We start from the raw sequence: 27,244 nt of genomic DNA on the forward strand, positions 1-27,244 counted from the left end.
GTCCAAGTGGTGGGCATTCTGATAACCGGACTTAGATATTGTACGATGCCAGACCATTGAAAAGAAAATCAAACATGCATATGAGAGAATGTAGAAATGTCGGGGGAGGGGGAGGGCACAGGAGGCATGAGGGATTCAAACCGAACATCAAGTAAACGAGAAAAGCGTCACTTGATGTTGGGGGTGGGACAAAATCTATTTGATAACAACATTGAGTTGAGCGATCTGGTTTGCAACTTTTATTACTCGGGAGCTACGGCAAAGGGGGAAGGGAGACGGTTCCTTTTCCTAACAATTTCATTTGGGCCGGGGTCGGGGTCGGGACTCGCGAGAGAGCGGTGGCACGACGCATCGACACGCCAACGAAACCCCTCCAAACTCTCCGGGGGCGCGCTCTCCGCTTCCCTTCTCCTCTTCCTTCCCACCATTTTTTTTGGCCAAATTCATCACCAATTCTAACTCAACCATTCACCTCTCTCTCTCTCTCTCTGCGACTGCTGGTGCGCCAGAGTTTGAGAGACCTTGTTACTATTCAGCCGGTGCACCATTTCCCCGGAAATCGGAGACCGAGGATCATGACGCAACAGCCACCGCCTCCTCCTCCGCCACTGTCTGCTTCGGAAGGAACCGCTCCGCAGGGTGTGCAGGTCAGGTGCGCGGGTTGCCGGATGATACTGAGCGTGGGGAGGGGAGTGATGCAGTTCTCTTGCCCTACCTGCCACTTGCCCCAGATGCTCCCTCCCGAGCTCACCACCCCCGCCAATCCTCCTCCTAACTACAATTCTTCCGATAACACTACCCCCAACAGAGTCCCCCAATTGAAGCCAGCCCACGGCATCGATCCCACCAAGATCCAGCTTCCTTGCGCTCACTGCAAGGCCCTCCTCAACGTCCCCCATGGCCTCTCTCGCTTCAAGTGCCCTCAGTGCGACACCGACCTCGCTGTCAAGCAGCCTTTTCTTCCTCTTCCTCCTCCTCCTCCTGAGGACGTCAACGAGGTTCTCTCCTCTTTGCTTTCCTCTTTTATCCATTTCCAATTCCCATTTATTCTCTCTGACGCACTTTATCAGGTTCCTCCATATCCTCTTCCGTTTGTGTCATGGCATCTATAAGTATATCGTGCTTATTACTTCAATTGGCCACGGACTACTCTCAAATGTTTGTTTAACTCCCACATTCCCCTTAACTTCATACCCATGTGGCTTCCTGTCTGTATTTTCATTTTTTTTCATGAGGCTTACTACTTGGAAGTTCCTTCATTTTGGGGTCGAAATACAGTATGCCCTTTTATTTGTGATTCCCACTATAACAAGTTAATTGACGAAGGAAATGACTGTTTTAGCATAGAACGAATACAGGAATTGTCTTCCATAGTAACTTGAATCTCGTGACGAGACATGAAGCTCTCCCACTTGTAAAGAGAGCTGTTTCTTTTACATCATCTCGAATTTCTTCAGATATTGGGAGGGATAGGAAGATGACAGTGTAAGGTTTTGTACGCCTTGATCTTCACCACCAGATTAGCTCTTTAATCACCACTGAAGAGTGGAATATCTGGATGCGCTAGATGTGGTGGACAGTGAGACTATTTCTTGCTAGTAACTTTCATATAAGGGTTGGCACCCTATTAGTGCCTATCCAACAAAAATGCACTTTTAACAATTTGAAAAAATCTATCTTCAAATATCTCAAAGCACTTAGATGTGATTTTCGGTAGGAAAATGTGTCGCTAAGGTGAGTATATGGAATAGTGACCTTAAGATGCTCTAGTGAGAGGATAAGAACTTTAATAGGATTTGGATCAAAAGAGTCGGTGGAAGGCATAAGAAAATATTGGCAGGATGTTGAAGGTACGGATCTTACATGGAATGTGTCATTGGAAGGGGGTGATTCGCTGTCTCTGTTCTTTTTGAAATGTATGCCTACCTTTCTGGAGTTCTATCATAATTCCTTTATGGTCCTATTACTTGAGGAGCCATTGTTGTGAGTGAAAGATGTGGAGTTTTTCATCTAGGAGGGAAAAGCGGTAGATGGTTCTTGTCCATGCTTCCTGTCTGTTTTTCACTTCTCTTGGGTTGATGAGACGATGTGTTGTCTCCTTCTGCTTAGTTACGTCACCAGGAGTAATTGAGCTCGGCATATGTTCCTCGGCATAGCTATATTGTTAATGAGTCATCTGCATTTAGAGGCAAGTTTGCATTCTTCAACATCTCTGTTATCTAGCTGAATTTGTCATGTCTAAATACAATTCTAATCTCATATTGTCGTGAGGACTTCTTAGTAACTAAGGGCTGTCGCTTGAATCTGCTTTTGTGAAACCAATCTTATCAAATCAGGTGATGTTCTGGTGATACTTTTAGAAGTTGGGTCGCGTGGATCTGTATGCTTGAAGTTTTTTCATAGAGTTTTAAACGATAACAATTTTCTTACCTCAGATACTTTTGTTTCGAGCTTGAGAAGCACAGATTCTTTTATTTGTCGAGATGCTGCATGGTTAAATGGTCTACATTGGTGGCAGAAGAAGAACAGTTATTTATGGTTGAAGGTTTTGAGGTGTCATGTTAGATGAGAACATGGGCTTTAGGATAGAACTTGTGACTGGTTGGCCTTGGAGGGCTTGCTTATGTTAATAATCTCAAATGAATGTTCATAAATTGTTTATACTAAAATATTCTGATTGCTTATTCACTTTTCCCATTTTTAAGCAAACTGTACTCTTTGTCATCTTTTAATTTTTTCCAGGTGGCCATTGAAGTGGAGCGCGAAGAAGATGAAGGTGGGATGTTGGGAGAAACTTTTACAGACTACGTGAGTGTTCCCGATATCGTTGTTTTTATTTTTTTTTTCCTCACTTGAACCAGCCCCTTGCTTGTCAGCTAAATTTCTTTAACTTCCTTTCATGATCCTTTGATTATTTTAATAAGCAGCGACCTCTCAAATTATCCATTGGACCTCCTCATCCGGATCCAGTTGTTGAGACATCATCGTTATCTGCAGTTCAACCTCCCGAGCCTACGTACGACATGAAAATTAGGGATAAGTTGGAGACCTCAAAGGTCTTGTCATGCTTGCAAATCGAGACACTGGTCTACGCTTGTCAGGTTACATTCATGGCTGCAACTAGTTCAAATTATGTCCATGTGCCTTCACTCATTAGAAAATCTCGGTTGTCATGACAGAGACACCTTCAGCACCTGGCCAATGGCATTAGGGCTGGATTTTTTGTTGGAGATGGAGCTGGTGTGGGTAAAGGTCGAACTATTGCTGGGTTAATATGGGAAAATTGGCATCAAGGAAGAAAAAAAGCGCTGTAAGTTTTTATTTGCATGTCATATTGATCGTTAACCAATCTCAGTGGAAATGATCTTGTAATTATTTCACAATCTCTAGGTGGATATCTGTTGGTTCTGACTTGAAGTACGACGCCAGAAGAGATCTGGATGACGTAGGTGCAACTTGTGTTGAAGGTAAATAACAAACTCAAGAAACTATTAAGAAAATGTCTTTCTCATACCATGTCATGTGCAACTGAATCCCATAGTAGCTTTTAGAGAAACTCAAAGGAATGGTAAGCTACTCCTATAGTTGTTTCCGCCTGTTAGAAGTATGAAGGGTAAAGTGGTCTTTTGGTCTGGCGGTCGACTCCGGTGGTGGCAGGAAGAGGGTCGATGGTCGAAGGTGAGCAACTGGTGGGTGGTCGACGGTGATTAAGCAGTGGTCGGTGGCTGTGTTTGGTGGTTAACGGCGGTAAACGGCTGTGTTTAGGGTTAATGGTGGCTTTGATACCATGTTAGAGGAAAAAGAAGCTAATAATATTATTAAGTAAAGGAGTATTTATACATTGGAATCAAATAAACCCAAAAGACCACTTTACCCTTCATACTTCTAACACCGCCGTATTAGTATGTCCTCACATTAGCATTTGTTGCCTGATTCGGTCTTGAGAAGTATCATCAAGATGCTGTCCTTTTTTACATTTTTTACATTATGTAACTTATTTCATGCCAAGAGGAAGTAACATAAGCTGTTGATTCATGTGATTAGTGCACGCTCTGAACAAGCTTCCTTATTCAAAGCTCGATTCCAAGTCTGTTGGGGTGAGAGAAGGGGTAGTGTTTATGACATATAGCAGCCTTATAGCATCTTCTGAGAAAGGACGGTCTCGTCTGCAGCAGCTTGTACAGTGGTGCGGACCTGAATTTGATGGGCTCGTCATATTTGATGAGGTAATACAATCACACTTCGTTGGTAATAGTGATCATGTCCGAATTCTTTATCCTCTATACCTTGTCAATACTGAGTTGAAAGCCTATCTGACTGATGGAGCAAGCGTTTGGTTTCACCTTATATCTAAGTTCAATGGTTCCAACGTAGTGCCACAAGGCCAAGAATTTGGTGCCTGAAGCTGGAAGCCAATCAACACGAACAGGTGAAGCAGTTCTTGAGATTCAGGTATCCTTAAAATGAATAAGGGAACTATATCTTGTACATGTTCTTTACTCCATTTGAGTGGCCCATCTTTTAGAGTTTTTGCATTTCAGTAGTGTAAGTTACAGTATGGGTTGCTGAAGATGATGCTCCACTTCTGTATCTCATAACTGGATGGTGTGCTTTCAAAAACACTTAACCGTAGACCTTTGAGTAAATCTATGTTTCATTAGGGAAACGTTAAAGAGTGCCCCTAGTGCTCTTCTTAGGGGTTCCAGAGCACAATTAATGGCCCCTAAGAAGTGCCCTAGTGGCACTCTTTAACGTTTCCCTAATGAAACATAGATTTGTATTTGAAGTAGGTGAATTTGTCGAAATGTCTCATTGTTGAATTTTCAAAATGTGTTGATATACATTATTATTGTTTTTAGGGGTCTTAACTAGTGCTCTCAGGGTACTTTCGTTAACAAGTCCCTTGTCATAATGACTGCCCTCGGTTTAATCCTTGTTAGGGCTGCTTGACTTACTGTAGAAGATTCTGAGCTCTGGCTGTTTTGTCTGCTAATGCACTGAGTTTGAGCTTTTTTTAAACTTCAAAAGTTATTATGTTTACTACTGCAGGCCCGACTTCCTGAAGCTCGTGTCATTTATTGCTCTGCAACTGGTGCATCTGAACCCCGCAACATGGGTTACATGGTGCGCCTTGGACTTTGGGGAGCTGGAACATGCTTTTCGGATTTTAGGGAATTCTTGGGTATTGTGTTTAACAAGATTATTTTATCTCTTAATGCTGTCACTTTGATTGCCAAGCTTTCCTATTTAACATATCTGGACTTGATATCGGTTCCTGAATTTTCTGTTATGGGTGAGGTTTTTGCAAAGTGGCATGTTGGTGTTTGACACGACATTTGTTTGCTTTTGGTTTTCATGCATTGGGTTATTTTACGGGGCTATGTTGTTGAACTTGGGTTGAATTGCCACCAGGATTAATACTTGCAGCAGTGTTCTGCCATTGTATTATGACCTTACTGGCATCAAAGTACCAATGGTTACCATCGTACTTCCTGACCAGATTTGCTTCGTGTCATCTCTACTCAGTCAGAGATTAAAGTCCTGTTAATTGATTCAGTAATTTTCTTGTTGAAAGAATTCGAAAGCTAGTAAGGTATTTTCCAGAGTTGGGTGTGTTCAGAATTGTAAAGAAAATTGAGCTTCTGAATGATATACAGTGCCTTTTTATGGCCAAAAATGAAACGATTCAATTTGGATCACTGTTTGACCCCCCAAAAAAAAATAATAATAATTGGATCACTGACATGATGGTTGGGAGTGCTAATGATCATTTTCTAAGACAAGATTCTACTGACAATGTCAGGAAAAGCTTCTCAGTGGCTTTAACTGGATACCAATTTTGGCTTTTAGAGAGGGCATTATGCTTCAATGAAGCTTCTAAAAGATGAGGATTTTCATGATGAAGCTCCAAATTGAGCTGAATAGTAACCTCTTGCCGTAGGAACAGCACACTAGCACACGTTGATAAGCATTTCCATCAGAGTATGCACATATTACATATGGAGGAAAAGTCCTTGTTCATGTTGACTTATCTTGGAGGTTATTCACTTTCATCTTAAATATTGCTACCGTGTTGATGATCAGTCTTGCAGCTCCCTGTTTCTGTACTGGCATACAACCTACTAGACTTTTTTGATGAACTAGACGAAATCTTGTTCTCTTTTGGTCCTAGAAAAAGAATGCTCCTTGTGAGAGGATTTTTCTCAGATTGAGGACATATATCTTTTTAGATTTGATTTTGTCTTGTGACTTATCTATGATTTAAGTTCGAGACTCAACATTATCACTTCATATTAATGGCAGTTACTCTTGAGAAGGGTGGTGTTGGGGCCCTAGAACTTGTTGCAATGGACATGAAAGCAAGGTAATAGGTTCAACTAATTCCATGCATAATATCTGATGTTGCTGGAACTGATCTTATGATATGTTTCAGGGGTATGTATGTGTGCCGTACACTTAGCTATGAAGGCTCGGAATTTGAAATTGTGGAGGCACCTCTTGAAGAAAATATGATGGTAGGCTGAAATCATATGCTTTACTATTTACTTGAAAGAAATATTAAGTTCAAATCTCACGGAGCAAAGAAATAGGCCATCTAGGACGTAGACACGCGTTATTGCGCCTTTTTTCAGTCTTTATGAACTTGGCATGCTTACCCATCCAATCCTTTGTTGAGTAGGTTGTTAAACTATTAAAGTTTAAATAGATTGATGAGCTACTAGGGGTTCAGAATTAGTAAGCAGACGTCTTTTAGGTTTTGTATGTCCTGAGTAAATGGTGAGTGTAAGAAAGGTTGACCTATTGTGTTTTTGCAGGACATGTATAAAAAGGCAGCGGAGTTTTGGGCTGAGTTGCGAGTGGAACTGCTGACAGCAAGTTCCTTTCTCACTGATGAAAAACCAAATACCAGTCAATTGTGGAGATTGTATTGGGCAAGCCATCAGGTATGTCATTCTACAGATTGTTGGTGGTAGGATTTGTTCTTTTCTTTCCATTTACATTTGCTCCTCCTTTTTGGACTTAAGCTATATGGCTATTTTGGTTTTCATTTATTCATTGATATGTTTCGATATTCTTACTGTAGAGATTCTTTAGACACATGTGTATGTCCGCAAAGGTGCCTGCAGTTGTGAGATTAGCGAAGCAGGCATTGATAGAAGATAAGTGTGTTGTTATTGGCCTCCAAAGCACTGGAGAGGCAAGGACTGAGGAAGCTATCACAAAATATGTCAGTGTAACAAGTGTATTGCATCCAATTAACTTAATGTTCTTTGCGAGCAATATGCATTCTTTTTCAGACAATCATAGGAACTTGCTATCTCTCAGGGTCTTGAACTTGATGATTTTGTTTCGGGTCCTCGAGAACTGTTGCTGAAATTTGTTGAAGAAAATTATCCTCTGCCTGAAAAACCCGAACCTCTATCAGGTACGAGCAACTGCAACTATAATCCAAAACTTTTCCCCATTGAGTTAGTATAATTAAAAGTATGATTTGGTTGCAGGAGAGGAAAGTGTGAAGGAACTTCAAAGGAAGAGGCATTCAGCCAGACCTGATGTGTCAATAAAAGGAAGAGTCAGGAAGGTTGCAAAATGGCAGCCTGCTAGTGATGATGAAAGTGATGAAGATGATGATTGTGAGTTCTGTTAGGCTGTATGTATGACATTAGTTCTGTCTGTTTCACTTCAGTATGTATGTTTTCGCATTGGTCGTTTTTCTATGATTTTTTTTTAACAAGATCGTTTTTGTGTGATTACGTATGGTTGAATGGTGTAATTTGAATATCACTCACATATATGTTTTCCACTATGAGAGTATTTGCTTCAGATTTCAAATTATGTTGCCTTGCATTTTACTTGTTAAAATCCACAATTTTGTATGTCCAAATAACTAAGTTGATATTTGTTCCAAGTAGCTGATTCCGCACATGACTCGGCTGAATCTGATGATGAGTTTCAAATCTGTGGAATATGCAATGGCGAAGAGGTAATCACCGCTTCTCTTCCTTGTGTGATGAAATGTATGCTTTTGCTTCATGTTATTCTTATATTTATGATTTTAGGGAAGGAAGAAGTTGCTTCAGTGTTCGTGCTGTGGTCAACTGGTTCATCCTGCTTGTCTTGTCCCGCCTATGGAAGACATAGTATCTGAAGAATGGTCGTGTCACTCATGCAAGCAAAAGACAGAAGAATATCTTCAAGCTAGACATGTATACGTCCAAGAACTTTTGAAGAGGTGGAAATAAACCATACTGTCTTCTGCTTGCAGAGTACATTTGCAGCTGTGCTGAAAAGCATTGTGATCTTGATTATAGGTATGAAGCAGCTTTGGAGCGGAAAGCAAAAATTCTGGAGATAATACGTTCACTGGATCTTCCAAATAACCCTCTAGATGACATCATTGATCAGGTGGCTGCTGTTGAATCTTGTCATAAAATTTATATTTATATCATCACGGCATAGCTGATTGCACTTTAGTGTGTTTCATTTGATCTTTGCCACCAGGATTGCTAATATCTATTAATTGTTCAATTTAATCAAGATGTTTTAATTGGTGCCTTTTTTACCATATCAGCTTTTACGTATTTAAACACCTGTTTATCTTGCAAGCCTTCTTTCATCGTTTGGGAGCTGTTTTGAGGGGCTTTGTTTAAGTTGAAGTAATTTATTGAGAATTTTATGAAGACAATTTGATGTTTTGTAAGCTATTTCTTTTATTAACATTGTTTTCTGCTATGATATTTGATCTATCAACAGTAAACTCGGTGGGACTTATAGCTCCATCTGATTTTTGTAGTTAATTGAATAATTATGATGCTTATGCAGCTTGGAGGCCCTGATAAAGTTGCAGAAATGACTGGAAGGCGAGGAATGCTTGTTAGGGCCTCCAGTGGGAAAGGTGTTACTTATCAGGCACGTAACACGTAAGTTTGTTTGATGGCATCTTTCTTTAAGCAATACAGTTTATTTAGCTTCTCTAGAGTTAACTCTAGTTTTGTCTTAGGAAAGAAGTCACGATGGAGATGGTCAACATGCATGAAAAGCAGCTCTTTATGGATGGTAAGAAGTTGGTGGCTATAATCTCTGAGGCTGGATCTGCTGGTGTTTCTTTGCAGGCAGATAGAAGAGCATTAAATCAGGTGAGCTGTTTCCCCGGAAGAGTTACTTTGTGCCAAGGCTTCCTAGAAGTCCTCAGTTGATGCTGACAGAAATTTCTTTTCTTGACTAATTTCAAAGATCAGATTTTGTGTACATTCACCTAATGTTGTCTGGTATTGTCGCTTATGTTTGTCTGCCATTGATAACTTATGATAGAAAAGAAGGGTGCATTTGACGTTGGAACTTCCTTGGAGTGCTGATCGGGCAATTCAACAATTCGGCAGAACTCATCGGTCAAACCAAGCTTCCGCACCTGTGTACAGGTGGAGTAGGCCTTGCTTTAATTAGTTTCTGTTCAAATTTGATATATGCTAAACTGATTGCAATGCTTCTGTGAAAAGTTTAGGAATAGAAGTGATTTGCGATGGTTGTTTCAGTCTTACTTTAGTGTGAAGCTATCTCTCTATTTGATGCTTACCTCTATGTGCATTTAATGAGTCCAAGTTAAATTAGAAATTGTTCTGGGCCTAAATTTATTAAAGTTAGAGGGCATCGTTGTTGCTGAATCATAATCAACATAACAAGGGGATAAACTGTCATGAGAAGTATGAAGACATACAAATGAGATGTGATGTATCAGCATGCATTCTGTGATATTTAAGTTGTGTTGAGATGCTTCTCAGTTCACGAGGAGGGCCAGATTTGCTGTCTGTCCATTTCCATTCCCAACGTGAAACCTGTAGCCTGGCTACAATTCTCTGTTTTTGACTTTGTTGCATTTTTTTTTTTTTTGGTAAGGAAAAATGTAAGTTACTTTGTTGCATAATTTCATCTTCTGATAATACATGAACAACCGTGATTCTCTCTATGCTTTTACTCTTGACTTCTCAGTGACGAAAATGACTCGAGAATCTTGTGATAACTGATAAGTGGGAGGAATGGTTGCAAGAGTCCAGCTTTTTTATTATTATTTCAGTGGTCAGAGGCAAGGAAGTGCACCCGTAGGACATGTCTATCCTGGTGGACTGAACCCCGCACTAAATGTTTTCTGCTGGACAGCAAATGAGACTAGTTGGGAAGATTAATTAGATGCGAGACTACCAAAATTGCTAGAGATTAAAGCAGCGTAAAGATGCTCATACCAAGGGTTCACTGAGCTCTGTTGTTTTGAAAGAAATTTAGTTGCCTCAATTCTAGTTGATGCGAAAATAATGCACGATTTGGTGGAGATGGTGCATGGTGCAGTCAAGAGGGAATTTTACTGGAAGTCAAAGATTTTCAGGATCTTGTGTTACTCTCTCTCTCTCTTTACATGGCTCAAGGAAAAACCACATCATTGACCTGGGATTGTTATACACTGAATCAATATTAGAATTGCTCAAGTGGGTGGGGGATGGCTTTACATATTCATGCCATTGTTGGGGTTAAGTGAAATGATGAGCTTGTTGGTATTGATGGACATAGTCCCCCTTATGCTGCTTCACAGGCTGCTCTTCACCAATCTTGGTGGTGAACGTCGGTTTGCATCTATCATTGCCAAGAGATTAGAGTCTCTGGGAGCCCTAACACAAGGAGATCGCCGGTGAGTTTTCTGAATAATACGCTCATTTGTCATTTAAAGTTTTGAGTTTGCCTTCTGCGCCATTGCTTGCTAACCTATCTTTGTACTTGTAAACTTGATTACTTCTTACAATCAACAGCAGCGCGGGACCATCTTTGAGTGCCTACAATTATGACAGCACATATGGAAAGAAGGCCTTGATGTTGATGTATAGGGGAATAATGGAGCTGGTGGGCTATGCCTTGTGACCCTTTTTGTACTAGGTTTTATATATAATGGAGAAGTGCTAATTTTGTTTTTCTACAGGATTCCCTTCCAATGGTACCTCCAGGATGTTCATCTGAAGAACCTGATAAAGTCCGGGATTTTATGGTGAAGGCAAAGGCTGCATTAGTGTCGGTTGGGATAGTTAGGGACACAGTTGTTGGTAATCTCAGAGTCTTTGGCACAACATGTCAATCCTATTTTAAGCTAATAAATAGTATTTGTGATATTTTAGTGTATCTGTGCAGAGTTGCGACTTCTGGTATTATGTTTAATACACCATTCTGCTTTGCTGTTGTAATTTTGAAAGCTATTTTTATGGTTGTATAGGGAATGGAAAAGACAATTTTAAGATTTCTGGTCGTATAATTGATTCAGACATGCATGATGTTGGTCGCTTTCTCAATCGACTGTTGGGGCTGCCACCTGAGATTCAGAATAGGTTTGTTTTATGTGAATTCATTGGTATGATGGTCTGAAATTGGTCACAGTCCAACACGCTGAGTTAACATATTTTCCAGGCTTTTCGAGCTATTTGTCGGCATTCTAAATCTGGTCATTCAAAATGCACGCACTGAGGGGCATCTTGATTCAGGCATTGTTGACCTGAAAGCAAATACTATAGAACTACGAGGAACTCCAAAGGTGAGGTTTTTCCACGTTCAACATTCTGAGCTTCGCTCCTGAGCCATTTAACTTGAATTTCCTGCAGACTGTTCATGTTGATCCTACATCTGGTGCATCAACAGTGCTCTTTACTTTCACTCTGGATCGTGGAATCACTTGGGAGGTGCTCTTTGCTTAATGTAAGATTCATCTTTTTCTTTTATTTTGTGCTTCATCACTCAGATTGGGATCATATTTTGTTTCAGTCTGCAAGCTCCCTGCTAGAGGAGAGGCAAAAGGATGGCATTGGTTCATTGAGTGATGGTTTCTATGAGTCCAAGAGAGAATGGTTGGGAAGGCGTCATTTCATCTTAGCGTGTGAAAGGTAATAATTGGATTTTCCGATCTTTGGGATTTGGGGTTGTTCGTAGGACACTGTTTATTTGGTGGCATAACTATCTTGGGGAATCTCCACTGCTAGAGAAGTAGAGTCCCCAGTAACCTTCTTTCTAAGAATCTTTTTCATAATTCTGCTCATTCCACCTCATGCTTGTGGCTCCTATACTGTTCTTTATCAACTATCGTTTTGTCATAATGGATGCATTCTAACATAGTGGAGGACATAGATATGTTGAGATAGATCTTCTCAGTGATATCATCGTGAAGAGCCAAGGCTGTTATTCCTTCTTTGGAAGAGTTTTGAGTTTGCTTCTCAGATGAGAGTGTTCTTAATTTTATATATTTTAGTATGTATGTCCACTTTTGTTCTCGTACTTTTGAGTCTTTACCTCATATTTCTGCGAAGGTGACTTTGAAAGTTGTTTATTTGACCAGTCATCTCTTGGGATTATTGATGATATCTATCTGAATTGCTGGTTTTCTCATTATTGTGCTTCAGCTCTACTTCAGGAATGTTCAAGATAATCCGGCCAGCTGTTGGGGAGTCATTGAGGTTGCAATGTAATGTGATATTTGTTTAATTAGTTTTTTCCGAGATTTCTTTACTAAGGTGGCTTGCCTTTGGCAGGGAGTGGCCTTTAGTGGAGCTGAAAAACAAGTACAGAAAAATGAGTTCCTTGGAGAAGGCTCAAAGCAGTTGGGAAGATGAATATGAAGTATCTTCTAAACAGGTAATGACAAATCATTCATTTTATGTTGTTACGATGGGCCACAGGCTAAGTCTATACAATACGTACCTCCCAGACATTGACTAATAGGATTGGCTTTCTTGAAGAATTTGGAGGATGCGCATTTCTAGCTCAAGTTTGACATTTGTGGTCCAAGCACTATTATGTACATGTGTGATGAAGTGACATTGTCTCTGAGCTATCTAGATCTTTTGAGAAATTTATTGCTCCTTTTTTTTTTTTTTTTTGGGTTAACCTAAATTGTATCCATCTGAAGAGTTACATGAATCTGCTTAACAAGTTTAGGCAATGGCATTCTGGTTAGATTAATTTGCTGTTTATAGAAGTTCTGCTTCACTTATAATGGTACTATGTGGTCAATATCTGCTAGGCTGCAATATATGCATGTTCGTCCCCAATATTTAATGGAGTTATTCTGTTTCTTGGAAAACAGTGCCTTTTACTCCTTTTTGTCAGTTCATCTATCTTGACTTCTGATCTGGGTGCTTAGCCATGCCGATAAGTTCGCAGACTTAATGAGGAATTTTTGGCTCTTTTAGACATACTTTATGAGTTTTATGACTAGTGGCAGTATAATAGCTATTAGTTTCATAAAAACATTTGGAAATTTTTTTGTGAGCTGTTAATGGCCAGGACACCAACTCACATAAAGTAGAAACTGCAATTTGTGAAGGGCAACATTGTTGCTAGATCTGGATTGTCTCCCACTGTTGAGCCTCACTTCTTTCCTACCATTTGTCAAAAGGAGTTGCACAAGCTTGGTTATCTGTGCTTTACTTTTCCTGTTAATAACTTTGTGGATACCTCTCTCTTATAGACTTATGAGGAGAAATCCATTCTTGCTTGCCAATCAAGCAAGTCCCTGTCCCACTGGTCACTGTCCATTGTTTCTATGGTTTTGTATGACCAAGAAGTGCATTTTCTTAGTAATGTGTCCAATCATTTAACTTGCTGATGGTTCATTGAAATGCTGTCTTCTAATTGGTGTTAATTTTGATTGCAGTGCATGCACGGCCCCAACTGTAAAATTGGCACTTATTGCACTGTTGGGAGGAGACTACAGGAAGTAAATGTCCTGGGTGGCCTCATTCTTCCTGTCTGGGGCACTATCGAAAAGGCCCTTGCTAAGCAGGTCGGTTGCCCTGCTGTTACATTTACTTGCCACTATTTCTCCCCGACCAAGAGTTTGGTGGTCTAGGAGCACATTTTTTGGGGCACGCTTTTTCATTATTGAATTACCGTGCAACGTTTCCAGATGACACCAACAATGCATAACTGCATATGTATAGAAACAAATACTGCATAGTTGCAGCGAGGCCAGCATAATTTTCACATTGCAGTTGCTAAGCGGTGGTTGGATAATCTAGTGAATCGTAAATTTTAGTATTATCTTGCTCGAGACCAAGGGCTGGAATAGATTTATACTACAATTTATATGTTGCACTTTCAGAAGCTGTATTTAGTCATATTATTGATATCTTCCATCCTTATGAGCTTTCTGTTTTCCTTGTAAATATCACTGACTTGTCAAATTTGTGCATTTGATTGCAATTGGAGCAGCCTCTATGAGGGGTTTTTCTGGATGATATCGTTTCTGGGGATGATATTGATGGAACTGCTGTATGTTGGCCCCTTAATGCTTAGCTTTTAATGCCATAGAGACGGGGCAATCCTCTAATCGAATCCCTTTCGTTTGATTTGACAAGCTTTTGTTCACTATAGTTCCTTTTGGCAGAAGCACATCTCATTATGCATATTGAACGATACCTATCTCATTGGTAGTGGGACTTATTGCTAGTGTTATGTCTCGTTGAAGGTGCTGAAACCTCAATCTACATGTTTGCAGGCTCGGCAAAGTCATAAGCGCCTCCGTGTTGTGCATATTGAAACTACTAATGACAGACAGCGTATTGTGGGGCTTTTTGTACCAAATTCAGCCATTGAATCTGTGCTCCAAGGTTGATTTGCTCTCTCTCTCTCTCTCTCTCTCTCTCTCTCTCTCCATGTATGCTTGTGCATAACCATCTTTTGTCGTCTTGTTTCCTGGTGTGGATGTCAAACCTCTATTATTGCTTTGGTTGCTGGGACGTGTTTCCCTTGTTTTTTTACTGCCGCATAGTGTAATTGGTACTTAAAAACATGTTATTTGCAGGTTTGGCGTGGGTTCAGGATATAGATGATTGAGATGGCAGTTCAGCATTTTCATGAGTAAATAGATTTGACAGCCAAGTTAAATGGCTCCGTCAGGACACCGCAACCTTAATTAACCGAGTTACGGTATGCAGGCAGGCAGACTTCAATTTGTGGGAAATGTAGGCTAACATTCCATTGTGGGAAAGTATGCCCTACCACAAGAAATTGCATTTTTAATCATGTATATTGTTGCTCCATTTTTGGGCGCTGATTTTGTATACGAAGGAGGTCTTGTCAAGAAAGGGGAGGGATGGGTTGCTTGATATGTAGTTGGGAATGAATGTCTCGTGAACTAAGTTGCATCAATCCTCATAGGGACTCATATGAACAATGCAGGGATATTAAATCTTTCACTCTGTTTAAGTCGACGTTTGCTTCCTCCGTGAAGTTTATCGAACTGATGTAAAGTTACGTAACAACCACTGTACATGCTCTTGCGAGAACTCCAACCGGAGCTTTTCTCAAATAGCATACGCCGAAGGAAACATGGCAAATTGAGTTTGGGTGGTAATGCCTCTGTAACTTTTTTTGTTTGTCTTTTTCGGTCTTGCCGTACGCATTCTTGAATTTGTACTTTGGGTGAGTAATTGTGTCAAGTTGGCAAACTGGTTCCTAAACTATTGTTATGTGACAAGTTTTAGGGGATAATTACCCAAAAAAGTCTTAAAATTATATCAATTGTGTCATTTCAGTTTTATTTTTTATTTTTTTGCTAATTGAGTTTGCAATTGGGATAATTCAGTTCATTTGGATGATCAATGCTAATGATGTGATGTCAAACGTAAATAATTTTTTATAATATTTTATTATCAAATTTTTAATTGTTTTTTAATAAATCTTTTCTTTCTTTTTCTTTTCTCTTTTTTTTTTTTGGGTTAGGGCCGACAGTGGGCCGCTAAGTCGAGACCCTCGCCCACTCAAATATGGGTGAGGGTTGTGAGCCCTTGCCAACAGCTGGTGGAGGTAGGGCCCTGAAAAGAAAGGAAAGGAAAGGAAATCATTTAATAAAATATAAAATAATTAAAAATTTGGTAAATATTAAAATAATATTAAAAATTATTCTCGTCAGAGTTGGTTGGACTAAATTTGTACAATTGCAAAAGATTTAAAACTCAATTAACTATGTAAAAAAATTAATACTGAATTAGCATAATTATAATAATTTTTAATTTTTTTTTTTTGGTAATTATCCCTAAAATCTGTCACATAAGCGATTGGCGATCGGTTACTGCATCAATTGAATCCCAAAGGAAGGGTGTTTTTGGTTACATATACGGGATTGCCGTGGTAACTGATGAAAAGCAGCTAAGGAGCCAAAGTGCACCAGAGGGATTCATTTCAGCAAACAGCTCAGCAATTCATCCATTCAAAGTCCAACGACACAGCGTTTGTTTGTGAGTACGTTATGTAAGAAGAAGAGGACAACAACATCTACTTACACAATGACATCACCAAACAATGAAGACGACTTATCGGTTTCACGCAAAGACATGCCTAAGCTCTCGCTATAAGTTCTTAAGCTTTGCAGCAAACAAAGCGACCGAATCCTTTAAGGGGATGATGGTCACGGTCCTCGCCGGATAATTCCACGGCCTTGTGCTTCAGCTGCTGCTGCTTCTTCTTGTGCTCATCTTTGGGCACCGTCAGAGTAAGCACGCCATCCCGCATCAATGCTTTGATCTCTTCGACTTTAGCACTGTCCGGTAAATGGAACTGGCGGTACACACGGGAGGCGCTTGCCCGCTCTCGGCGGTGCCATTTGCGGCCTTTCTCCGCGGCTTCGTCTTCCTCCTTCCTCTCCCCACTTATTTGGACGGCTCTTCCATCAACAAGGTGAAGCTTCACGTCCTCCTTGGAGAAGCCGGGGAGATCCACGTGGAAGACGTGCTCGTTGGGAGTTTCCTTCCAGTCCACTTGGGCTTGGGGGTCTGATGATGTGTTGTAAGTGATCAGATCTGCAAAGGGATGATCAATGAAACCGGAGGGACGCATAGACATGATTTCGGATCGGATGTGGTTGTGGTATGGGGAAGCAAGAGAAGTATGTACACGTGCTAATCCAGAACAGTAAGTGGAGAGGGAGGAGGTAGTTATATATAGAAGGAAGGGAGACTAGCTGGTGGTGGCTTCCTGAAGGACCTGGAGTGCAGTTTGAATTCTGGATTTGTGGAAGTCGTAGTGCTTGAGAAGTGTCTGGGAGAGGCTAGAAGTTTGTCGCGCTCGGCGTGCCCGTGGGGACCTCCAATTCCTTAATCTAATCCATATACAAAGGGACTAGATCCGAGGTAGATTTAGAATGTCCGGATTCCTTAATCAAATTCATCCTATAAAAATAAGAAAATGGAAAAAAATTATCAAAAAAATCATAAACCTATTGCAATTGTGCCGATTCAATTCTAAATTATTTTTTTTTATCGATTTAGTCCTAAAATTTTTGCAATTGTGCCAATTTAATTTATCCAGCGAAATTTGGCTGGCCGACGCTAACTTGAGCGCCGACCGGCTGACGATTAAATATTTTAATATTATTTCTGAATTTTTTATTTTATTTGTTCCTTTTTTTTTTTTCTTTGTTTTCCTTTTTCTTTTTTGCTTCCCCTTCTTCTTCTTCTGCAGAGGGACGTTGGTCTTCATAGGGACGCCGCTTTTCACAGGGATGTCAGCCGTCGAGGTCCGGCGACTGGCCAAAGGGACGACGAGGCTCCCCTCGTCACGGAGGGGCGAGGCCGAGCCTCGCCGGCCCGGATTTGGCGAGGCGAGCCTAGCACTGCCATGGCGACCTCCTCATGCCACCGCTCCCATTTGCGTTCTTGATATCCCAAGTTCTATGAGAGCTTGCAGATAAGCTGGCACTCCTACCCATTACGGCAAAGGCGATGAAAGTTTTCCCACAACCCAAAGCATATATTATGGTATTATCCAGCCTGTGCCCCTTCTCCTGTCTAGAAGATTACTCTTGAATTCTCATTCCAAGACAAGCCCCCCCAACGTTTTCTTCATAGACTTGCCTGAACTCCCTCTGGCCGGTCGCTAGACCTCGGCGATCAACATCCCTAGAAAGACTGGCGTCCTGTGAAGACCGGCATTCCTCTACACAAGAAGGAAGAGGAAGGAAAAAAGAAAAAGGAAAACAAAGAAAAGAAACAAAGGGAAAAATAAAATAAAAAATTCAGAAATAATATTAAAATATTTGGTTGTCACCCGGCCGGCGTCCACGTCGATACCAGTCAATCAAATTTCGCCGGATGGATTAAATTGGTACAATTGCAAAAAGTCTAAGACTAAATTGCCAAAAAAAAATTGATTTATGACTGAATCGGCACAATTATAATAGGTTTAGGATTTTTTTTTATAATTCTCTCCATGAAAATGCAATCAATTCCTAAAATCTGTCAAATTGGTACAATCAAATCATTCCATTAATTCCGTCTCACTTGACAAATAGAAAATGTTAACAAGTTATAGGATTTAATAATATTAATTGGATAATTTTATGAAGTTTTATGATTTATTACATTATTAGAAAGTTTTAGAGCTTAATTGTTATTTTGTGGTAAGTTTTAAAACTTAAATTATATTTTTTTGAAATTTTTAAGAATCAATTGCACGTTGATGATAAATTTTAGGGAAATTTTTTAAATAAAGACTTCAAATGCTTTTATTCTCTCAAATAATGGCTCAAAGTGTCATTATTTTCTCAAATGAGGGCCTGACCAACAAGATTTCTGTCATTTTTCTTTTCCTTTTTGTCTTTTATTTTTTCCATTTGTTGGCCCCATCTTGTCACTAGTAGTAGGTTTCAAGTGATAACTAGCCACTAGCGAGGGCTAGGCAAGGCAGCCCTCGAGACCGACGAGGGAAGCCCTCGCTTGGCTTGGGCAATCCTCGCGATTACGGAGATGAATGCATGTTCTCTTTGCCATATGATATGTGGCTAGAAGTCTCGCCGATTTGAATTGTAGAAAATGATCCCTCTAGGTACTACCCAGCATTATCTTCTTGATTTGGAATCCAGACCGAACTTGGGGGATCTCCAAGCGAAGAACAAGATTATTCGAGAGATCCCTCTTGTATCCGCATGGTCGGCCTCAATGGACTTGACCCCTAGGTTTTTCTACCCAGACTGATGGTGTAGACCTAGGCGAGGTCCACCCTTGGCTCACTTGGGCGAGGTCCTCGCCAGCCTCAAAGACCCCTCGCCTAGCCCATGTCGATGGCCAACTATCACTTGAAATCGGCCACCGGCAAGAAAGAAGAGAGAAAAAAAAAAGGGAAAGGAAGGACATAAAAAAATAACGAAAATACCATTGGTCAATCCTTTCTTTAAAATAAAAATGACATCTTAAACCTTTATTTGAAATGAGTTCTAACTCATGCCTTCGTAAAAAAATTTTCCGAAGTTTTAGGACTGATACTCGTCACTCGTACCATTTCGTGCTCCGCTCAAAGTCGTAGCCAGCCGACTTAACAAAAGCCCATATAATGAAATGAAACGAAATGAAATAGGGCTTCCCCTGAGAAGCCCAGGCGCTTCAAACGCCCTCCTTCCTCCTTCAAAGGAACGCTCACCGCTTCCAAATTCCAATTGATCTCTCTCTCTCTCTCTCTCTCTCTCTCTCACTCCTCCTCCTCCTCCTCCGACGACGACGATGCCCCTGTTCCTCTCCGACGACGAGTTCTCTCGCTGCTCCCACGATGCCGCTCTCGTCGCCGAGAAAGCCGATGCTTTCATCCGCAACCTTCAGAGGGAGCTCGACTCCTTCAAGGCCCAGCTCGACGCCTCCTCCATCACCGCCGAGCAGACCTGCTCCCTCCTCGAGCAGAAGTACCTCTCTCTCTCCTCCGACTTCTCCCAGCTCCAGTCCCATTCCCTCCATCTCCAGTCCTCCCTCGATCACCGCCTCTCCGACCTCGCCGACCTCCAGTCTCAGAAGCACCGCCTCCACCTCCAATGCGTATCCCACCCTTCCCCGTTTCTCTTGATTATTTCCCCCCCCTCTCCCCTTCTCCTTCTTTCTTATTTATCCTGGTTTCCCATCGTTTTGTCTGCAGATGGAAAAGGATGGCCAGATAGAGAGGCTGACCACCGAGGTTTCCGAGCTTCACAAGTCGAAGAGGCAGCTCATGGAGTTGGTGGAGCACAAGGACCTCGAGCTTTCCGACAAGAATGCCACCCTCAAGTCTTATCTCGATAAGATCGTAATTCCTCCTCTCTCCCTCTCATATTCTTCTCTTCCACCTGTTGCTCCTTCTCCTCCTCTTCTAATCCCTCGAGCACGATCATTCTTAACATGTTCATTTCTCCCCGTAATCCTTCTATTGTTTGGAATAGGCTGGTATATGCTGTTGTCTTATCGCAATTTTCTTCATAATTCGCTCCACGGTTAGGTGACCACAGGCAATGACTATACTAAGATACAGTTCCTTTTCTAGTTGCTGTTTAGCCCGCGGCCACACCCCCCCCCCCAAACACACACACACACACACAAACGTAAACGTATCTTGGACAAACTATTTTTGAAATGATGGTTGCTTTGTTCTCTTACTTGATACGCTTTTGCAGGTAAGCTTGACAGAGAATGCTTCTCAGAAAGAGGCACGTCTCAGTGAAATTCAAGCAGAATTAACTAGGAGCCAGGCTACCTGTTCTCGGCTCTCTCAGGTTACTTATTTGCTCCTTCTCTGTTTTAGACGTTCTTTAGACTGCTTTCTCTGTCTCCTACGTTGATTGTATTTGTATGACTCAATTGCGGGTTGCCGTGGAGAAGTTTTAGGATATGTGCAGACCTCAGTGACATTGGACGACATAACCTACTTTTAATTATCATCGTAAATGAACAACGCTTTCAGTTTATTGGCTTTCTTAGCGCTATTAGTTTTTTTCTTTTGTTACAATGACTTTTTTTCTGTCTCTGCTCTTTCTATTGTGGAAGAGAGGTCGATGCTCTCCCTCCTAATTTCACCCCCTTAGGATCAACAACGTGTTAATCTTGAGCTGGTCTAGTCAATTGAAGTGGAGCTGACGCTGCATATCTCAGGCTCAATTTGCATATTTAGCCATTGGAAGGGCACAATGCTTTAGCAGAGCTGTAGTCTATATTGTAGGATGTGATTAATCTTCATTCAATCTATATTGTCATTTGGAATTATATCTATGATCTTTTATGCTTTGTTCATTTCCCTTTCTCATTTGATGTCTTGGTTCAATACGGGAGCTACTGGTTTTAACGCTCTGAATTTGTATCTTAGGAAAAAGAGCTGATTGAGCGACATAATGTGTGGCTCAATGATGAGTTGAAGGCCAAAATTGACAGTGCCGTTGAGTTGCGCAGAGTCAACGCTGATCTCGAAGCAGATATGTCTGCTAAGCTTGCAGATGTAAGTGTTTGAACTTGCAAGAACTTATCTTTATCCTAGTCTGTGTACTTTTAACTGTAGAATTCTACTTGACCCTTTCGTCCTTTGCAGGTAGAGAGACAATTAGCTGATTCCTCTACTTCTTTAAATTGGAACAAGGAAAGAGCGAGGGACCTAGAAGCGAAACTAGCAGCCGTGCAGGAGGTATGACGATGTTAGTTATTTTTTGTTGCTGTTGTATTTGATTTCCAGGTTGCATGTGCAAACAAGTGATAATGGTTTGTTCAACTGAAAAGGAGCTATGCTCGACTAAAGATTCTGCAGCAGCCAATGAGGAGCGATTTCAAGCAGAAATCTCTACTGTAAGTGATAAATTTTTTTTTTCCCTCTTTGTAGCATGAACTTAATTACTTTTCATTTGCTAAAATTGATAATCTTGCAATTGTAAGTAAGTAAACTTGTGTCGGCATAACCTGAACCTGCATAGACACGTGGCTGAATTTGCATGTCTTCTTTAAGTGCGTTGCCATGGAAATGACACCGGTGAAGGTATATTGCACAGACAATTAGAAGTTTAGCAATTCCGTTTTATCAAACTATGTATTATTTGGGAAAGAAGTAGATTCTTTTCTGTTATTGGCAAAGGATTTTCAGGTGCTTTTTGGCCTCTAATCCATGCAGGGGGTGTTTGATGATTCCCATGATAGAAGCCTTTTGTGCTTAAGCATCAGGTCAATTGTGGAGCCTTATAGGTTTTTATCCTCTGTTCGGAATATTCTCTTTATTGTAGGTCATATCTTTAGATTAAAGGTCCGTCACTCTTTGAGGTCTGTAACTTAAAAGTCTGTTGCAAATCAATCGCAATCACTTCACAGCTCCAGGTGTTCTTCTCTGTCTCCGTGCTTTCAATCTATTGTAGAACCATGTCTATATAATGCCAAGACCACAAGTGCTATTCCTAATACTACTCTGATCATTTTGAGAAGTGCTCTGTATTGCATATCATGGAACTCTTTTTTTGTATCCCTTCTTAAATACTTTGCCTGGAACCTTTCGTGCTTGTTGCTAACAAATGCTTCTCATATGTCTTTCCTTGTGTAGGTAAATAGACTTGTTGAATTGTATAAAGAAAGTAGCGACGAATGGTCCAGAAAGGCTGGCGAGCTTGAGGGTGTTATTAAAGCTTTAGAAGTGAGGTTTTAGCGAGTACCTAATGTTTAAAAACTTTGATTGTCCATTTTGTAATTTCCTTTCCCCCAACATCGACAGACACATTTAGCTCAAGTGGAAAATAACTACAAAGAAAAACTTGAAGAGGAGTTATCCACCAGAAGGCAACTAGAGAAGGTGTTCTATTCTCTCTCTTCTTTTTAAGAGCAGCTTAATTTGATAATTGTTCCTTATATCTGGTGGTCATTAGCGAATTTAAAGAATTTCGTGTTATGTTCTTTTTTCATTTTAGGATGTAGAACTTTGACCATGGATGAAAAGATGTCAGTGGTAATTAGTAATGTTATACGTTTTGATTGAAGCGACCCCTTGTAAAAATTTAGTGTGTTTGCTGCCATTTGCGAGGATAAATAATTACTGTGCATCCGGGTCTACCATTTTGCCTTATTAATGCAGTTTGTGGGGTGGCAACCCTATTTAACTTATCTCGGCAATTATAGTACTGTGACAAACCTTGGGGTCCTATTCAATTTATCCATACTAGTTAGTTGCTTCATTATGGTATTTATTGACTTTCTTTCCCTTTCACTCTTTTGTATAGGAAGCTGAAGATCTAAAGGCGAAACTGGAAAAATGTGAAGCTGAAATGGAATCTGTGAGGAAAGATAATGAGTCAAATCTTCTTCCTCTTAGTAGTTTCAGTCTAGAAAGGTGCGGCGTCTGTGAGGTTTTTTTGTTTGTTGTACCCTCATGTAACTTGTCATAATTGCATGTTTTCCACGGTCATTATCTGTATATTCACCATTAAGTATTGAGATCCCCACTGGAAAGTTCTATCTGATCTTCCAGACTATATCAACTATCTTCTATACTTCCAAATTATATTTTACGGTTATCTTATGGGATCTCTTTCTGACATGCATTGTGGTGAGAGCTAGGATTGTGGATGGGTTTTTATAGAAACATTTTGCTCTGATCTATTTCTATAAGTTTCTTTGATGCCCTTTGCTTTCATTTAATTGTTAATGTCGTTAGCCATCACCTCATGTTATTTCATCAATTTATATGCTTCTAGTTTGGGTTCGTAAAGCAGGGCTTATGCTTATATTCTGTCATGCAGTTGGAAGGGTGGTTCTGATCCTAATGACATGGTTCAGGATGATCGGTCAATTGTCCCTAGGGTACCAATAGGTGTATCAGGGACAGCATTAGCTGCTTCCCTTTTGCGTGATGGTTGGAGTGTATGTTTCTTAATCTGAATTTTCTTAAATAAGCATGCGTTTATCTCCAAAAATTTCTTATTTACGTGCTTCGTATAGCTCGCAAAGATGTATGCAAAATATCAAGAGGCAGTTGATGCATTGAGACATGAGCAGATGGGAAGAAAAGAAGCTGAAGCTGTATTACAAAGGGTAGGCTTGCATCATCACTTTACTTGAAAAATGTCCCTGAAATATATCATGACATGTGTTTCCTTGTTATTGACCTGGTTAATAATCAGTTTCTTAAAATCACTTATTATGTTGATGTGAATAGCGAAGGACCTGAATAGTTTTGATGCATGGGCCAGTTTAGATTGTGCAATCGATAAAGGATCATGCCGTGTGTATCTGGAAAACTGCTTTGTGTGTATGCAGTGCATTTACAGTTCTGTCGGCTTGCGCGACTTCTTGATGTGTTCAATGGATATGACAACGAGGTTTTTGCTTTGCTCTCGCTGATTCAGGTTTTATATGAACTAGAGGAGAAAGCTGAAGCTATTCTGGATGAAAGAGGTTTGTGCTAATAGTTAAAAGTAATTTACCATTATGCACTGTCGTTCTTGTCTTTGGTTTACTTCTATTGAATCTTTGGAAACTTGGTTTATTGGCTTGATTCAAATAGGTTATATTGACATTCATCTCACATTTCTGAATGATTGGCGTCTCCATACTTTGACATCTCTATGAGAAAAATGGGTATTAAATTAAAAAGAGCGTGAGTATTGTCTATAAGTTACTATAACACGTTTCTTAAATATGCTTTGGAATAGCTGTATTAATTAACGAAATTGAAAATATTAAAAAATCTCCGAAGTGCCAATAGATGATTGAAGATATCATTAGTGGGTTGATGCAACGTGTTGGATACACTGTATGTCGATTGTGATCGCTTTACAAACTTCGTCCCTTTTTTTTTTTTTTTTAAACCTTTGATGAGTCTAACACATACCCATTTATTGTTTTTTTCTGTGTAAGCAATGTCTGTGACGAAAATTAACAACATGAAGTCTTAGTTCTCATTTCTAAATGTAGCTAGGTTCAGTAGATCTTAGATCTCTTATTTATTTATCTCATCTTTTTTGGTAAAATATCATTTAAGCACATTTTTCCTTTATAACGTTTTTGAAAAAATACGTAAATTTCTTTTTCTTGAAATACTATTGATTTCTATCATTTTATGATATTCACTTATTTGTAAATATTTGCTAACTAAAGTATACTATATTGGAGAATTTCTTCAGGACCTATTGAAATCCATATAATAATTGAATCTCTTCCAAAACTCATTCAAAACTTTACTGTAATCCTTATTCCGAATTTTGTTCTTGCCAATTATATATTAATTGAAATTATCTCAGTTAACTATAAAGTAATAGGAGTAATCTATTATGATTCATTTAACCAGATTTGAATTATGCAAAATTTCGCTTGTTGACATGTAATTTTCCAATATAAATATGATAAATTGTGCAATATAGTAAAAGTTTAACTTTTCTTCTAGTAAACATATGCAATGTATCTATGGTTGTGCAATATGGTAAAAGTTTAACTTCTCTTCTAGTAAACATATGTAATGTATCTATGGTTTTTACATTTGCCAAACTTTGGGTTTTTTTAATATTCCTTTATTGAAAAAACGATGTGTAATTTTTTTTTTTTTTATGAACTTCAAAATATGAGCTATCATGCTATATGTAACATTTTTTATGGTCATCTAAAATCATTTTTTGTTGAAGACATTTTTGTATTGTATATCTGTAATTATTCAACTCTTCCGAAATATTTGAATTGCAAGATGATAACTGTAATGATGTGTTTAACAATAAGGTAACCACTAATTATGTTTCAGTTATATGTAGTGATGGGTTCTTTTATTTATTTAATTAACTAATAATAATAATAATAATAATAATAATAATAATAATAATAATAATAATAATAATAATAATATATCAAAGATGGGCTTTGATGATTTTTTTATTGATCTTCTAATGTCATATATTATGGGTATGGTGCTATAAAGCATTTTTAATGATCGTTAACATCTTACATCAATTAAATATGTACAATCACGTCATCGACATTTTAAAGTGATTAATAAGATATGTGTTAATAAGTGCTTTATTTTTGATTTGCTAATGTTCATATCATAAAATATGCAAAGTCAACCTTATGTTAACATAGATATTTCAATATAAAGTCTATGTTCTTATATTCATAAACAATTTCTGACCAAAAAAAAAAAAAAATATTCATAAACAATTATTCTAAAGAATTTACTACCAAATTATGTGTGATCGTGGAATGTTTATCATGGATTATAACTTTTTTTTTGTCTTACTATATATAGATATTCTAAACGAGAATCTATACATAAAGAACGATATATGCCCAAGTATTGAAATAAAATATCTTTATAGATAAAGATTGTATGCACAAGGATTAAAGATTTGCCAAATTGACCATCAGAAACAAATTACTTGGTAGGGCTCGCATATCGGAGTGCCATGTTTGCTAAATTGACCATCAAAAACAAATTACTGGGTAGGGCTCGCATATCAGAGTGCCATGTTTGCTAAATTGACCATCAAAAACAAATTACTGGGTAGGGCTCGCATATCAGAGTGCCATGTGGCTAAACCCCTCACGAGCTTTCTTCTTAAGCAGTATTCTTGTCTTGCAGCTGAACATGAGAGGATGGTTGAAGCATACTCCATGATCAACCAAAGGTTACAGCAGGCTACATCTGAACAGTTGAACCTGGAGAGAGCTATTAGGGAGTTAAAGGTTAGGAGTTTAATATGCTTGCTTAGCATGTCTGCAGTTCATTTTTTATGCTGGTGATCATGCATCTTTCTCAGGCTGATCTGAAGAAGCATGAACGAGACTATGTGCTTGCTCAGCAGGAGGTTGTTGATCTTCAAAAGCAGGTATTTTGAAGAGCTTCTCGCTGGTGGTTATAATTGCATGTGTCCTCTATGGCTTTTTCCCAGTTGAGAGGGAGGGAAGGAAAGGGCCAGGAAGGACAGAGGGGGGGTTTTGTGTGTGTTATGCCCTTTTAACTTTCTTATAGGCTAGTGTTATCTGTTGTTTCTGAGGTACTCTTATCGTCCCTCAAAACATCATTATTCTTTTCCCTCGAAGGCATTTTGGACTAAGGCCTAGTTGAAGATTGGAGCGCAAGAAAATACTAGGTGTTGCATTTGCGGTCGAACATAGCGTAGTTGCAAGAGTTTAGCTCTCGTAAAATGTGTTTTCTGGATTATGATACTAAATTTTCTGAGTGTTAATCCTTGTCTTCGATTTCTACTGTGGGATTGAATGGGATTGATTGAAGCATATTCGTGTTTTGACCCTCTTTTCTATGCTTTATTATTATTTTTTGTTTATTTGTGATGTTCAGGTTACAGTTCTTTTGAAGGAATGCCGTGATATACAATTACGTTATGGGTCCAATCTGCATGATTATTCTTATGATAAGGGGACAAATGGAGCAGTGGAGATGATCGCTGAATATGACACTGAAAAAGTTATTTCAGATCGGCTAGTGAGTTCCTTGAATTTTTTCACGTTTGACAGGCTATTAA

At 39.4% G+C, this 27,244-nt stretch overlaps 3 protein-coding genes across 7 annotated transcripts in view; 2 read left to right on the forward strand and 1 right to left on the reverse strand.

Moving 5' to 3' along the window:
• The first annotated feature begins 439 nt into the window (after positions 1-439).
• On the forward strand, positions 440-15,259 carry LOC115736383 (protein FORGETTER 1). 2 transcript variants are annotated; one of them, XM_048273401.1, is made up of 32 exons: positions 440-998; positions 2,743-2,808; positions 2,928-3,101; positions 3,180-3,310; positions 3,391-3,467; positions 4,045-4,226; positions 4,375-4,452; positions 5,050-5,182; positions 6,304-6,364; positions 6,434-6,515; positions 6,816-6,944; positions 7,085-7,228; positions 7,327-7,426; positions 7,503-7,634; positions 7,911-7,984; positions 8,061-8,233; positions 8,313-8,406; positions 8,824-8,921; positions 9,002-9,137; positions 9,313-9,419; positions 10,583-10,678; positions 10,800-10,887; positions 10,964-11,084; positions 11,252-11,363; positions 11,443-11,566; positions 11,634-11,711; positions 11,794-11,912; positions 12,426-12,479; positions 12,555-12,657; positions 13,679-13,807; positions 14,522-14,633; positions 14,828-15,259. In XM_048273401.1, exons 1-32 carry the CDS (start codon positions 576-578, stop codon positions 14,857-14,859), a joined length of 3,762 nt encoding a protein of 1,253 aa, XP_048129358.1. In that variant the 5' UTR covers positions 440-575; the 3' UTR covers positions 14,860-15,259. The 2 variants fall into 2 exon arrangements, with proteins under 2 accessions (XP_048129358.1, XP_030523938.1); XM_030668078.2 differs by having other exon boundaries at positions 7,914-7,984.
• Positions 15,260-16,204: 945 nt separating this feature from the next.
• On the reverse strand, positions 16,205-16,937 carry LOC115736301 (17.3 kDa class I heat shock protein-like). Its single transcript, XM_030667932.2, has one exon. The coding sequence runs from the start codon at positions 16,864-16,866 to the stop codon at positions 16,384-16,386; it is 483 nt and encodes a 160-aa protein (XP_030523792.1). The 5' UTR covers positions 16,867-16,937; the 3' UTR covers positions 16,205-16,383.
• Positions 16,938-19,517: 2,580 nt separating this feature from the next.
• Positions 19,518-27,244, forward strand: part of LOC115738663 (nuclear-pore anchor) — a 27,275-nt gene continuing 19,548 nt past the window's right edge. For all 4 annotated transcript variants that reach the window (XM_048273397.1, XM_048273399.1, XM_048273400.1 and 1 more), the window contains exons 1-15: positions 19,518-19,823; positions 19,921-20,067; positions 20,432-20,530; positions 21,118-21,246; positions 21,337-21,429; positions 21,522-21,587; positions 22,327-22,416; positions 22,495-22,572; positions 22,997-23,106; positions 23,516-23,636; positions 23,715-23,807; positions 24,122-24,170; positions 26,341-26,444; positions 26,519-26,587; positions 27,061-27,204. In XM_048273397.1, the coding sequence (XP_048129354.1) occupies positions 19,518-19,823; positions 19,921-20,067; positions 20,432-20,530; positions 21,118-21,246; positions 21,337-21,429; positions 21,522-21,587; positions 22,327-22,416; positions 22,495-22,572; positions 22,997-23,106; positions 23,516-23,636; positions 23,715-23,807; positions 24,122-24,170; positions 26,341-26,444; positions 26,519-26,587; positions 27,061-27,204 (1,698 nt within the window). The remainder of the gene's footprint in view (positions 19,824-19,920; positions 20,068-20,431; positions 20,531-21,117; positions 21,247-21,336; positions 21,430-21,521; positions 21,588-22,326; positions 22,417-22,494; positions 22,573-22,996; positions 23,107-23,515; positions 23,637-23,714; positions 23,808-24,121; positions 24,171-26,340; positions 26,445-26,518; positions 26,588-27,060; positions 27,205-27,244) is intronic.

Source organism: Rhodamnia argentea, chromosome 2, assembly GCF_020921035.1.
Source record: "Rhodamnia argentea isolate NSW1041297 chromosome 2, ASM2092103v1, whole genome shotgun sequence".
In the NCBI taxonomy this organism is placed as follows: domain Eukaryota; kingdom Viridiplantae; phylum Streptophyta; class Magnoliopsida; order Myrtales; family Myrtaceae; genus Rhodamnia; species Rhodamnia argentea.